Source organism: Acanthaster planci, linkage group LG17, assembly GCF_054643075.1.
Source record: "Acanthaster planci isolate LZ-2023a linkage group LG17, COTS_SCS, whole genome shotgun sequence".
Lineage (NCBI taxonomy): Eukaryota > Metazoa > Echinodermata > Asteroidea > Valvatida > Acanthasteridae > Acanthaster > Acanthaster planci.
The window spans coordinates 4,142,343-4,155,049 of record NC_141793.1 but is presented as its reverse complement, the minus strand read 5'-3'; the positions used below and the strand labels follow the sequence as shown (position 1 = coordinate 4,155,049).

The 12,707-nt window shown below is 42.8% G+C and overlaps 4 protein-coding genes across 15 annotated transcripts in view; 2 read left to right on the top strand and 2 right to left on the bottom strand.

Moving 5' to 3' along the window:
• The window catches only part of itga6 (integrin subunit alpha 6), a 43,253-nt gene extending 42,509 nt beyond the window's left edge, over positions 1-744 (bottom strand). For 2 of the 4 annotated variants that reach the window (XM_087148170.1, XM_087148168.1), the window contains exons 1-2: positions 621-722; positions 124-371 (exon numbers count right to left, since the gene is read on the bottom strand). In XM_087148170.1, coding sequence (XP_087004296.1) covers positions 124-371; positions 621-656 — 284 coding nt within the window. In that variant the 5' untranslated portion in view covers positions 657-722. Of the gene's footprint in view, positions 1-123; positions 372-620 lie in introns of all 4 variants that reach the window. The other 2 variants (XM_087148169.1, XM_087148167.1) reach the window with 2 other exon arrangements.
• Positions 745-793: 49 nt separating this feature from the next.
• Positions 794-5,944, top strand: bloc1s1 (biogenesis of lysosomal organelles complex 1 subunit 1). The gene is made up of 5 exons (XM_087148184.1): positions 794-940; positions 1,388-1,460; positions 2,054-2,186; positions 4,556-4,640; positions 4,751-5,944. Exons 1-5 carry the CDS (start codon positions 880-882, stop codon positions 4,756-4,758), a joined length of 360 nt encoding a protein of 119 aa, XP_087004310.1. The 5' UTR covers positions 794-879; the 3' UTR covers positions 4,759-5,944.
• Positions 5,945-6,101: 157 nt separating this feature from the next.
• Positions 6,102-10,895, bottom strand: pym1 (PYM homolog 1, exon junction complex associated factor). The gene is made up of 3 exons (XM_022235032.2): positions 10,739-10,895; positions 7,823-7,916; positions 6,102-7,496 (listed from the first exon to the last, which is right to left on the bottom strand). Exons 1-3 carry the CDS (start codon positions 10,773-10,775, stop codon positions 7,013-7,015), a joined length of 615 nt encoding a protein of 204 aa, XP_022090724.1. The 5' UTR covers positions 10,776-10,895; the 3' UTR covers positions 6,102-7,012.
• The window catches only part of LOC110979328 (natural resistance-associated macrophage protein 2-like), a 34,530-nt gene continuing 32,232 nt past the window's right edge, over positions 10,410-12,707 (top strand). For 7 of the 9 annotated variants that reach the window (XM_087148177.1, XM_087148172.1, XM_087148179.1 and 4 more), the window contains exon 1: positions 11,313-11,496. The gene's annotated coding sequence lies outside the window, so the exon portion shown is untranslated. Of the gene's footprint in view, positions 10,502-11,273; positions 11,497-12,707 lie in introns of those variants that run through there. The other 2 variants (XM_087148173.1, XM_022235022.2) reach the window with 2 other exon arrangements.

Genomic DNA, 12,707 nt, shown 5'->3' with positions numbered 1-12,707 from the left:
TGAACATGTCTCACCAAAACAAATAAGTACCTGTTTCATTATCCAGTTATGGTAGGCCCTACTTAAAACTCTAAATTCAATTTTTATTAGAAATAGAGGCAATAGGTCGATGCAAGAACTTACAAACTACCGTTGTAACCATCTGTAGGCGACGGCCGTCTTCTGGTCACTGTGTGCTCAGCCACGGAAAGTCCGAACGAGCTGCCAAACGGCCCTTCCTTCACGATCGGCAGCCGAGTCTCCAAATTATAACACTCAATTCTAACAATCTGAAGAGCTACAAAGACTATAGAAACGGAGCAAAGGTATCCACGTTCTCGTATCGTCCCCATCCTGATGAAATTTTGAAGAGAAGTTCCGAAGTATCCTACCTACAATACAAAAAAGCCACCAGAAAATCAGCGCGATGCGTCAGACATTTTCGACGAAGTAAATGGCATAATGCATACAATGTTTATTATTCATCCAAATTCCACTGACAAGGTCAGGTCACAACCTCTTTGCACAAGTTAAAATTGCATGATAAAAAGAAGGCAAATGCTGAAGACTCTTATGAATATTATACGGTTGCAAAACAAAACGTTACTTGTTTTTGATGAAGAGGTAAGTACACTCATTACCGAGTTTTTGTGCTTTTTAAAGTAACTGCATACCATTAGTTCTCAAGTTACGGCCGGACCGCATGCAGTTTTGCGGTTAAACCATACAGACATAACTTTACAAACTGCGTACGGTTTATTTAAGGACCGGGTTTCTGACTTGATTACGGTGCGCCCTCTCTTGTCTGTTATAGAAAGATCATCTGAGACTGCCTAGTGAGAGAGAGGTGGATTAGTCGTTCTTTCGTGTTCGTAGAATTTACTGAATTTCGTCTTTGAAATGTTGGCTTCCATGTTGAAGGAACACCAAGCCAAACAGGCTACAAGGAAAGATCAGCAAGGTTAGGCCACATTTATATTACTACACCTGTACACTCTTCAGTGACTGTGTACAGTTAAGACATGTAACGAAGACGATTGATAATTCAATTTGTTGAACATGAAAGGCATGGAAGGAAATAGGGGTGGGGCTAGTGTGTCCCTTAATAGGGACTGGTTTGACTGGGACGGGAAATTCATCTCACATAATCATGGCATGTCGTGTGCAATGTATATGTAGCCCTATGTTTTGTGTAAACATAACGGTACATCCTAGTCATGCTAGTCACCAGGTCCCTGTTTTTGCCACTGTTGTCAAGTCTTATTTGGTTTGCACAGTCGACAGTAAGTGGCAAAATAAGGGACCTGGCGACTATACGGTCGTGGACGTTAGACACATTTTACAAAGCACAACAATTAGTGTCGATGTTTCTGTTTCTTTTACAAATATAAATAAATGCGGAGAGAAGAAAAAAGACGGAAGGAAGCAACGGTGGCCGCATTAAACGTGACGAAGGCATTAGTCGGAAATGTCAACAACAGGTGAATTTGGGAGGGGGGGTTGTCTTTCAGACAAGGTAGAGTTTAGAATATACCAAGGCACCATTGGCTCATGCATCTCCAGCTGTTTCACTAAGAGAAATGCAAACAGAAGCAACATGGGCGGTTTGACCGATGCACCACGTTCCAGAACGCAGACAGGTGCCATGCATTAACCGTACAAACATGCTGGCAAAAGGTTGACGATGAACTTAGTGGACCACCGGTATGTCTTGTACATGTACCGGTACTTGAGCTGTGCTGTGCTGTGAATGTGTGACCTAACCTGAAAAAAGTCACCACTCACCAGAGCCACTCTAAATTGAAAGCCTGTGTGAGGAATCTTGTAAGAGATAAACCCATAGGAACTCTTAACAGTTTTCTCCCACATAATGTGCATTTAAACTAAATGGTACGTCAAAGGAGTTGTTTGTTCGTTTCTGCAGCAAACTAAAATAAAGGTACGGATATGGCCTTAAGACTCATTTTGTGGGATCTAGTCACGGTCATTTACCGGTAGTTGGGCAACGCTGGCAATCAGTAGACACTTCCAAACTGGAATGCATTGTTTTTGATTCTGTTGTGCGTATTTTCAGAGTGTCCCTGGCCTACGCCAATGAGAAGCGTCTTGATGCGGAGGCTAGGCAGCTCCAAGCCAATGCAGCTCAGTTTGCCAAACAGAGCATGCAGTGGTTATCCCTTATAGACAACTTCAATACTGCGCTAAAGGTACAAAAAGATCTGGTTTTGGGATGGATAACGTAGAATTAAGCTTTTGCTGTACAAAAGTTCTACAGAGTTCCTCACATCTTTGTAGTTTTAGCTCTTCATGTCTTTCCCTCCAAGCAAAAATGCACATTTAACAGAGTCTTGTTAACCCTAACAGTCCCAAATCCTCCAATTTCAACATGATTTTACATACACCCTAGGGGGTTAGGGTTAATCCACGCCTCCTCACCCACTGATCCACTGTTAACTCCCATTCACGCACCCTTTTTAGGGGTAAGGGTTAATCCATGCCTCCTCACCCACTGATCCACTGTTAACTCCCATTCACGCACCCTTTGTAGGGGTTAGGGTTAATCCATGCCTCCTCACCCACTGATCCACTGTTAACTCCCATTCACGCACCCTTTTTAGGAGTTAGGGTTAATCCATGCCTCCACACCCACTGATCCACTGTTAACTCCCATTCACGCACCCTTTTTAGGAGTTAGGGTTAATCCATGCCTCCTCACCCACTGATCCACTGTTAACTCCCATTCACGCACCCTTTTTAGGAGTTAGGGTTAATCCATGCCTCCTCACCCACTGATCCACTGTTAACTCCCATTCACGCACCCTTTGTAGGGGTTTGGGTTAATCCATGCCTCTACACCCACTGATCCACTGTTAACTCCCATTCACGCACCCTTTGTAGGGGTTAGGGTTAATCCATGCCTCCACACCCACTGATCCACTGTTAACTCCCATTCACGCACCCTTTTTAGGAGTTAGGGTTAATCCATGCCTCCTCACCCACTGATCCACTGTTAACTCCCATTCACGCACCCTTTTTAGGGGTTAGGGTTAATCCATGCCTCCTCACCCACTGATCCACTGTTAACTCCCATTCATGCACCCTTTTACCCATCCACTGCTGTTTCTCATTCATTGCTTTTCAAACATTCCACACTGCCCGGCCCATCAAACACCATACATTGATCATGTCGATCCATTCCTTCAGAACAGGGTTGGCTGATTTGAATCACCTTGATTTAAATCACCAATTTAAATCACAATTTAAATCAAATGAATTTTTAAAAAATTGCTAATTTAAATCAACATATTGAATTGGGGGGGAAAAAGGCAAAAATGTTTCAATTTTTAAATCTTATTCTTGGTAATTTTTGCAGGTTTTCCACATTTTAAACAGCAAATTTTTAAAAAAATTAATACGGTACATGTACACATACAGTGTACAGCTTATTTGGTTACTTTTAAGTAGCTATGTGTATTTGAGCCAAGTTGTCTCAGATTATTATAAAAGAATTTAAAAACCTGATTTATACATGTATAAAAAATTGGATTAAAAAAAAAATTAAAAAGTTCGCCAACCCTGCTTCAGACCAATGTGTACATGTATCCAACATTGCCCAACTTGTGTACATTGCCTGCTTTGTACATGCCAGTTCTAAGGGCGTTTTTATCCTACCCACTCACCAGTCTGTCAGCAACACCCTAACCATCCATCACTGTTTCACCCATGCACTAGCATTCCAGCATCTCTCTCTTCCATTATCATCCCACTTATCAACCACTGCGCCACCCGTCCACCAGGGCCCAAGCATCACTGTTCTCATCTGATGTTTTCTCACCCATCCCCTAGTATCCTAGCATAACTCTGCGCATCCACAATTCGTCGGGTACCCGGAAGGTCGTAAGCACTTACGACATTTTGCTGGGAAGCATAATAGATGCAAAAAAAATTTCCAGCAAAAGGACGTATGTGTGCAACTCTTTTATTTTAATGAAATGTAAAGATTTCTTTGCAAATAGTTACCAAAAATTTCCGAAGTCGTTTGGTAAGTTGTTCAAAGGTTGCTTTTTGTACAGCACGTGTTGATTTTATAGTAAATTTTGTCTGTTTTTACTAAATTAAGAGAGTGTGTTTCTAATGCGCTTTTACCGGGAACATTTTTTCTACTGTGACCATGCTTACGACCTTTCGCCAGGCACACGACGAATTATCCTGCCCATCCATCAGTGTCCCAGTATCCCTCTGCTCATTCATTATGATCCCACCCATTCACCTGTCCCACCTCCCACCCACCTACATTCATGATTGATCCAGCCCATTCACCTCTGCCCACCCATTCACGGCCGCAGAAATAAGACTTTTCTGCAGTGTCAAAGTGACAATCCTGGCCAAATCTTGTTGGGGCCCCCACCCCTGGTCCCCCCTCTCAATGTTGGGTCTCAGTGCGCAGTCGGCACTCCAGCTCCAGATGACGATATTGACGGGGCAGTTGGGGGACCTGGAAAGGATATGGCCATCGACACGTTCCCCAACAATGTGGCCAGGATTGTAGTTACAGGTATTTTCTATGTTCCAACAGGAACTTGGCGATGTCGAGAACTGGGCAAAAAGCATCGAAGTCGACATGCTCACGATATCGAGCGCCTTGGAGTATGCGCTGAAAGGTTTGTTGTCATCTATTGCTCTGTAACATTATCTTGTATCTTCAACCTTGTCTTATCGTCAACCGTGGGTTTGATTGTCCTTGATTTTCCTCCATTTGTTCATTTTTCAGACACGTGAGGATAAAAGGTGCGACAGTACACGTCGTCTGTTGCTTGTATAGAGGTCAAACCTTTGGTACTATAAATAATGCTACGGATTACATTATCATTCCTAGACTTAGTTCACTAAGCCATCTGAGCAGCAGAAAGTGGTAATAGGTTGAACTTGTTCAATTATTTCTGCATACTTTATGTAACTTTGAATTCTCCACAGTAAAGATTCTCATCACAATAGCTTGCCTCTTCTGTGTTTTGATGTGGAAGGTATAAACCTGTATTGCAGACACTTTTGTATCAAATTCACTCATTAATTAACAGGTCGTGAGTTTGCCGCGATTTGCATAAAGGCAGGTCCATACTTCGGCCAGTTGCAAAACCACCAATAAATTTGACCTCGCGAAATATTTGCAGTGAAATTTGCATTACCAGTGGAAGACTTTGAGACACTTGGTGGCCCGAACATACCGGCCATTTTTACCAGCACCGAGCGTGCGCGCAGTTCCGAGCACACAAAAGACCGCGAAAAAAAGACCAGTATGTCTGATGCCACCAGCGTCTCAAAGTCTCCGGTTTGAATTTGCTCAACTCCTAGGAATTTACAGCAGTAACATTTTAAATTATGTCACAATTTCACATTCGTGTTTATGTCAAGTTGGAAAGCTACCATTGCAGGCCAAATCACTAACCTGAGATGAACAACCACAGAGAGTTGCGCGTCGTAATTCATTTGAATAACTTGTGACTTTCAGCCTGGACACCTTGTGATTACCTCATGCTGAACCTAGTAGGTCAAATGTCATTGTGAAAATGTAATACATTCGCCTTGTGGAAAAGGAGAGGTCATTGATTGGACAGCTTCCAAATAAAGACTACCCATCGCAAAAACCAATTTCTGAGGTTATTGGTGGAAGAGGGGAATATTAATCCTTTAATAATTATTTTTTGTTTTTGTTTCTGTATAGAGCCTGCCATTGGAAGGAAAGAATATTTTTAATGTCTCTTGAAGGTAATCCTTGCAGAGATATCTTGGTTACATACCGGTGTAAGCCTGTGTTAAATCTGTATTGATAATTGACATCTGACTGTACAACTCTCTGCTGAATTTTTGCGTATGCTACACTTCAATCATTTGATGAGATTTCTTTTGTTGTGAAGTGGGATTGTAAATTGGAGTGCAATAAATATTGGGACGTTACAGATGTGAACAGCGTGAATCTCCGAGTTTTTGGTTTTTGTTCGTGCGCAGCTTTGTTTTGCGTGACCTTTCAATACGAGTTGCCATTTTGGCTGAATTTTCTTTGCTTTCTCTGCATTTTTTTGTACGTTGGGTACGATCAAATGATTAGCACTATCACACGATCCCACTGCGCCGTCAGTTAATCCTGTGTGAAATCTCTGACTTCACTTTTTTTCAAAACAATCTTGCACAACTTTAACAGAGAGAAAAGGCAATTGGCAGAAGGCGGAATGATTACGCAAATATTGTAGTAAGATCGACAGATTACATGAAGATTGAATAATCGCACACGTCAAGCCATCATGCTCAACATCTACAGTTCATGACAGATGGCAAAGTTGGTATCCCCCATCCAGACTTTTTTTTAAAAAAAGGGAGTGGGTCATCTGGCATTTTCAACGAGTGGGTTCCTCTAACTGGAACATACGTACACATACGTCAACACAAAACTGGGGGAGGGTGCACTGGGAAAGCCACCTTCAGGACCTGCTGACCACGTCCCAAATGTTATCATTTTTGATGAACATCTGTCAATTGATAAAAGATGGAATGCGGAGAATGTGGGGCCTCAGGGCTACAAAGTGACAACAATAACATGAGTGACCACTCATTCTACATGTACATGTACTTTCCGACAACACACATTGGATTCTTTGAATAATGCCAGTAAGAGATGAAACTGACGGAGAGATTTCGTTGATAACCACAAAGTTCTAATGTAAGGATAAACACTGTACAAATATTGTCTTTCCTGTCGGTACATGTATTTTGGAGGCGCAGATTACACATTAGTTTTAAGAGTTTGCTCCGCAAATGCACCCAAATCACTTGCGATCACTAAACTCACTATCCCATTTCTATACAAGTCCACGGAGCACAGGTGCACTCAAGCCCACCGTTGCATCTGGTGTTTGATTTGACAAGGAGTTGGCTTGTTCACGTGTGCAGAATTTGCAGTATGTCCCGTCTATTTGCTTTCATTTTGTCGCAATAAGAAAAGTGTTGTGAAATGATCGAGCAAGGATATGACCAGTGTCTAGACCCCAAACTCGGCGATGAGTTTCTCGAGTTCTTCCTCTACTTCCGCCCGTCTGGCCAGTTTCTCCAGCTGGTCCTTGCTGGGCGATGCCAACTCGCCCGAGTCAATCTTGGCCTGCAGCTCCTCCATCTGACGCAGCTTCTTGCGTAACGTCTTGGCCCGCTTGTCTGGAGGAGCCGAGGGCGCCCTCCCAGTCCTTTGTGTGGCCGCGTCCGTGTCACCCGCAGTGAGCGCTGGTGAGAGGCTCACGTCTGCCAGTTTTTGGCTGATGTCGTCCGGTGGTTCGTGGACGGAGCGTCCGCTGTCGTCAGCGGCCCGCTCTTGCTTCTTCTGCTTCCGTTTCTCCTTCTTTTTGGCCGACTTGGACATGCTCCTGGTCTCCGGTTCTGGTTTAGCTTCTGGCGGTGGATCGGGGTCATGGTGCATCCCGGGGGGCATCGTTGGCCGGCTGTTCAACCATTTTCTCCCTCTGCTCTCAAACCTGACAGACGAAAGTTATAAGGGTCAACTTTATTTATATATGTGGCCTCCCACTTTCACTTAAAGGAAGAAAGGTGGAAGAAGCTGGCCACATAACGGGTAATTACAAAGTATTAACACACAAACCACAATCGGAGCTCAAGGTTCTGCATCGTCACGAGCCCGAGCTGCACCAAGAGTGCCGTTTTCCTAGCGACGCAGGCTCCTTTGGAAGGAACTGGACTTTGCTGGTTCACAAAGGACTATGAAATACATGCGTTACAGTCACGTCACTGCCAACAAATGAGAGGGGGGGGGGAGTGTGAGCGAGCTTTCGCATAAACTTACACTGGCACTTCTTCCTGGGGGACATAGCCCTCTTTGACACGCCTCGCCTTTCGCCATGTCCCGTCAGGCCTCTGTGAAGCTGGTATGTATGTACCTGCCACAGTAAACCGCACATCAGAGTTACTCAGTATGTGCCTCACCCAATATTACACAAAGTATACTGTACAAATCCCAAATACCGCAATGAAATTATGTTTTGATTTCTGATTTGAATCCATAGTTCATCCATCTTCAAGCCTGTTTGTGTCACACAGACTTGGATCTCATTCAGTGATCCCAAAGCTGGTTTGCGCTATCCATTACGCAGGTTCTGGTGTCAGTGAACCAACGTCGGAGCACTGATCGCAATCCAGACTTGCCTGAAACAAATAGGCCCTTTGTTGTTTCGATTTTTCTCTTTATTTTTCCCCCCACTAATTCAGGTCCCTCCCCCCAAAAAATCCTTTGACGAATCCTTTTGTTGTTTTTGAGTCCTACAACAAATTTCAAGATATTTCACGGTTTTTGTGATTCGTGGCACTGAGGAATTTTTTACAACGATATAAAGTTCAAAACTGATCTGGGTCCAAACTCCATCTTGTATGTGCGCCTACCACCACAAAAAAAATAAAGCGTAGAACCAGACAAAGCTTTGCTGTGGTTATTTCCCAAAACACTTGCAAGTTCAGTTGCTGTGCCAGTCACAGTGCAAAATTAAAACATATCAGGAGGGCAATATCCACTGCCGTTTCAAGAAAAAATATTCCAAAACTTTGGAAATATTTTTAGGCTAAGACTCCTTTTTTTTTTTTAATACAGTAAACTGGCAGCCCTTCACTGCAATATTCAATGGAGAGAAACAAATTGACATCGAGATGCAACATTCGGAAAGAATTCCATGTTCGGACACCACGCATCTTTTCAACGATGTTAAATTTGACTTTTTAGGTGATTTTCTTGCTTTCAGATACTCCCAGACCCGTGAAGCACTACTTTAAGTGGATCTGTAATGCTATGGGATTTTGAATGTGGCCCAGTAATGACTGCCCTTTCTCAATCAAATCTTCCACCCAAAAAGCTGTCAATTGAGGTATTGCATAATTGGATCAGTTGCAGTCCCTATTATATACGTTCCGAGGACTGGGATGAGAAGGGAACCAGTCTTTTGTGTAATAAACCACCAGTCCTGACAGTTTGCAGATCGTTTTGTGAAGAGAGGCAGGATTGTAAGTAAAAAGGTCTGGAATTTGGCAATAATAGCTAGTTACACGCTCCAAAAATCATCACACATGCATTTTGAAGCTATATGATTTAGTTTTGATGGCTTTTGGGGGGAAGACTTGATTGAGAAAATGCATTTTCAAGAAGAAACGGACACACAATGGAGGGTCATTACTGGGCTGCATTCAAAGCCCCATAGCGTTACGAACCCATTAAAAGTAAGGAACTGCAACGCACGTCCTTCCTCCACGCATAAGCCATATTGCTGATATTGCATGAGTGATTTGCACAATGGTAGAAATGCACTGTGGGAAGGAAAAGGGCAACGTTTGCTCCTTTGTCCTTTCCACAATGCCTTTCTATCATTGTGCAAAATCACTCATGCAGTATAAGCAATAAGGCTTATGGCACAGGGACATGTACGGAGTAGCGCCTCACAGTTGAGTTTTGGGAGTAGCTTGCAGATATGGCTCACAGGTGCAGGCTACCGCAGGCTACCCCCAGCACTGTGGTTTCCGACGTTCGCCCCGCTCCCATGAACGTTTGTGGGAGCGGACGGACCCCACAGTTCTGGGGGTAAGTGACGTCCACATCATATGGAATTCTTCCCTAACATCGTATGCAAATTCTGCATCATGACATGGGCCCTACGTGCAAGTTGTTGTTGGCTTTCGATTCAAGGAAAAATTTAACTTTAGGGTGTACGTCTCTAGGCCCTAGTCTACTAATTCAAGTGAGAATTTCTGGCCAGCTCATTACCATTAAAACTAAAAGTGCCCCCACCATGCCCACAGTATCTTTTGAAAAAGGAAATTTTTTGGCCCCCGAAAGGGTGAGATTGTGAGAATCATTGCCAGGATCAACTCACTGCATGCCCTGGGTCTTTGAGCTTTCATATGAGAGCAGAATGGCTGAAAAATACAGTTGAAAAATGGTCCAAAGTAAGAAGGTAGCTACTTAAAAATGGCCGACTTCTGAAAAATACTTTTGGGGGGCTGATCTTCTTTTGCGGGAACAATGAAAAATGTAATTGGTTAACCCACAAAATATTGAAAAGAAATTGAAAGATTAGGGACTAGACAATAATTAAATTTGTTTCAGAAATCTCAGGGATGTTGATATGCATGTTATGGGCCCTGAACAGTGCTGATTTTACAGTTTTCAATGGACTCGTGAATTTAGTCTGTACCAAAGATCGTAGAGCACCGTGTAGTGGCACAAGATGGAGAACTTCACCGTGATAACAACGTAATCGCATGGGCGCCATTTGAGCAAGCGATGTGCCTGCGCAGTGCACATGATTAATGCACAGGCACAGGCGCCGCAGCTGGCATGTACACCTGGTGCGCCTGCACCTTGCCGTACAACGCACAGGCGTATCACTTGCTCAAATGGCGCCTGTGGTAATTACACCTTTAGGGCAGAGTTATCCATCTTGCGCCTTCAGCGCTACACGATCTTTGGTCTGTACCCTTCACGGTAAAGTTTCCATACGATTTTACATACACCCTAGGGGGTTAGGGTTAATGCAATCATGGTTGCAGATAAATTGGCAAAACTGCCGAAAAACTAGCAACAACCTTCCTAGCCCAACTAGTGTGGCACGGATCACTCCCGATTTATCCTTCGGGAGTGAGAGTCCGTGCCACACAAGTGGGGCTACAACCTTCCCAACTCTTCCGGTTTATTATTCCTACACTATTCTGTGTACCTTACCAGTTTCGTCTGTAATTGTATGTACAGAAGAAGCCATCTTCAACCTTGTAATTAAGACAAAAAATCACAGTCAAGTGATCACTAGTACCTATCGGCCTGATACAGTGATCCAGTGACTGGTGACAGTCTAGTCAAAGCAGCGCATGCAGCGGCGCTGTACAATCTTTGGTTAAAGATTGTGCTGCGCGCGGCGCTTTACAATCTTTGGTGACGGTGTGTGTACAACTATCTTTGGTGGCGCTATTCAGAACTATGCAGTTACTCTGAAAATAGACTGGTATTTTGTCCTACTTAATGCTTAAATAGTTTGTAATGTGCTTTAAATAAGACAGATTTGAGAACAGTTTGTGAAAGAAATGATTAGAGCTAGAGGACATCCTTTTATGATAAAAATAGTCAAGTAAATACTTACTCGAGAAAAATAAGCTAAATGACACATTCTTAATTCATTTTGGAACCTTTGAAGGATCTAGTTCCAGTCTCAAGTCAATCATCAGATTGTAGACGTCTGGGTAGAAACAGCTTTTCGTATTAGAATTATGGACGAAGTAGTCTGCGTCTGTGATTATTTTATATTACGACACCGGCATTTATAGACATACATGTACACTACTGCACGTCTACGTCTTTTATAGGCCAACCTCTGTCGCTAGCGCTGTCACTTTGGTTTGTCGTTAACCTCCGTACCATGTGTACTTTCTAGGACGTTTTGTGCGAAACTCTTGTAGTACAGGTCACCACTTGCATCATAAAGAAAAGTAAGGCATATAGATATTTTCCAGGTAGTTTGACTGTTATGATTGTGACTGTCCACGTCCATGCACTGACTGTGTGTGTATGTTGACTTGAAGTTGTGGGACTCCGGACTGGGTATGGGGATCTGATCCGAATCCCGTGCATGCTGAGGACAGGTCCGACATGTCTAAGAAGTCGGATGCTAGTACTAACTAGTAGAGTCACACTCCGTGTGCAGGCATAGGCTAGGCACATAACTCACGTGTTGTTCCAAGCTCAAGCTTATGATTAGTAATTAAAACTATGCGTATAGTATCCAAGTCATGACTCGTTTATATGTTATACATGTCCAGTATGTGTCAGTCCATGCAAAATAATGGCACCAGTTTACTATACTGTTGCATAATATTTCTGCACGAACAGAAAAACCAACTTGTACACGTGTATTTTGTTACATTTACAAAGGGTTGTGTAGAACTAAAAGTTACATAGGCTTGAAAATTTCAGATCCTTATCTAAAAAAAAAACAAAATTATCCAGTGGCAACAGTGGTAGTAGGCCTAGGACATGTAGGATAGGTTCCTTTGTAGACCCCCTGCAACTTGACGTCGCGTTTAGAGGGCGTTTCTTTCTTCTTATAAGATATAGGCTCGACTTTGATCGAGTTAAAACCTTTCGTGCATTCATTGTCATTTAATAAATATCTAAATGGAGATTGTAAATTTTGGGACCCTGTTCCATGATCATAATAGATTGGAGAGCTACATTTTAACTAATGAATTCTCCTTGGTTAATGACCGTGACATCATCAATAACTGTGTGGTTGATGTGAAAAGAGGACAGAGTGTGAGTTTTGAAGGAAATTATGATGGGACACTGTGAGTGTTTCAACACATGGCACATGATGGATTAAAATTGCTGGGCTAGTTTATCAATAAGAAAGTCACATTTTCTCACATTTTATTATTTTATTATTATTATATTATTTTATTATTATTTTATTTGAAATTTCCCAAAATGGGGTCAGTGCAATGAAGAGAGTGTTGCTTTTGTTTTCGGGGGGACTTGCCAGTTTTGCAAGATTAATTAACAACCCTCCTTTTGCTGTTACCGTCAAAAACAGTCAAAAATTCCTTCTCCTTGATTTCTCCCAGTACGCAGACACATATGGGAAATTTGACTGGTTTTGACTGGTAGGACGACTGTGCCAAGAATGTGTCTTTGCATAGGAGGG

Excerpts from the sequence above, each read along its gene's own strand:
- pym1 (XM_022235032.2), bottom strand. The coding sequence starts at position 10,775 with ATGGCTTCTTCTGTACATACAATTACAGACGAAACTG. Across the intron at positions 7,917-10,738 it reads TACAATTACAGACGAAACTG|GTACATACATACCAGCTTCA; the intron begins GTAAGGTACACA and ends TTACTGTGGCAG. Across the intron at positions 7,497-7,822 it reads CCCCAGGAAGAAGTGCCAGT|GTTTGAGAGCAGAGGGAGAA; the intron begins GTAAGTTTATGC and ends TTCGTCTGTCAG.
- bloc1s1 (XM_087148184.1), top strand. The coding sequence starts at position 880 with ATGTTGGCTTCCATGTTGAAGGAACACCAAGCCAAACAGGCTACAAGG. Across the intron at positions 941-1,387 it reads TACAAGGAAAGATCAGCAAG|AAAAAAGACGGAAGGAAGCA; the intron begins GTTAGGCCACAT and ends TGCGGAGAGAAG. Across the intron at positions 2,187-4,555 it reads ACTTCAATACTGCGCTAAAG|GAACTTGGCGATGTCGAGAA; the intron begins GTACAAAAAGAT and ends ATGTTCCAACAG.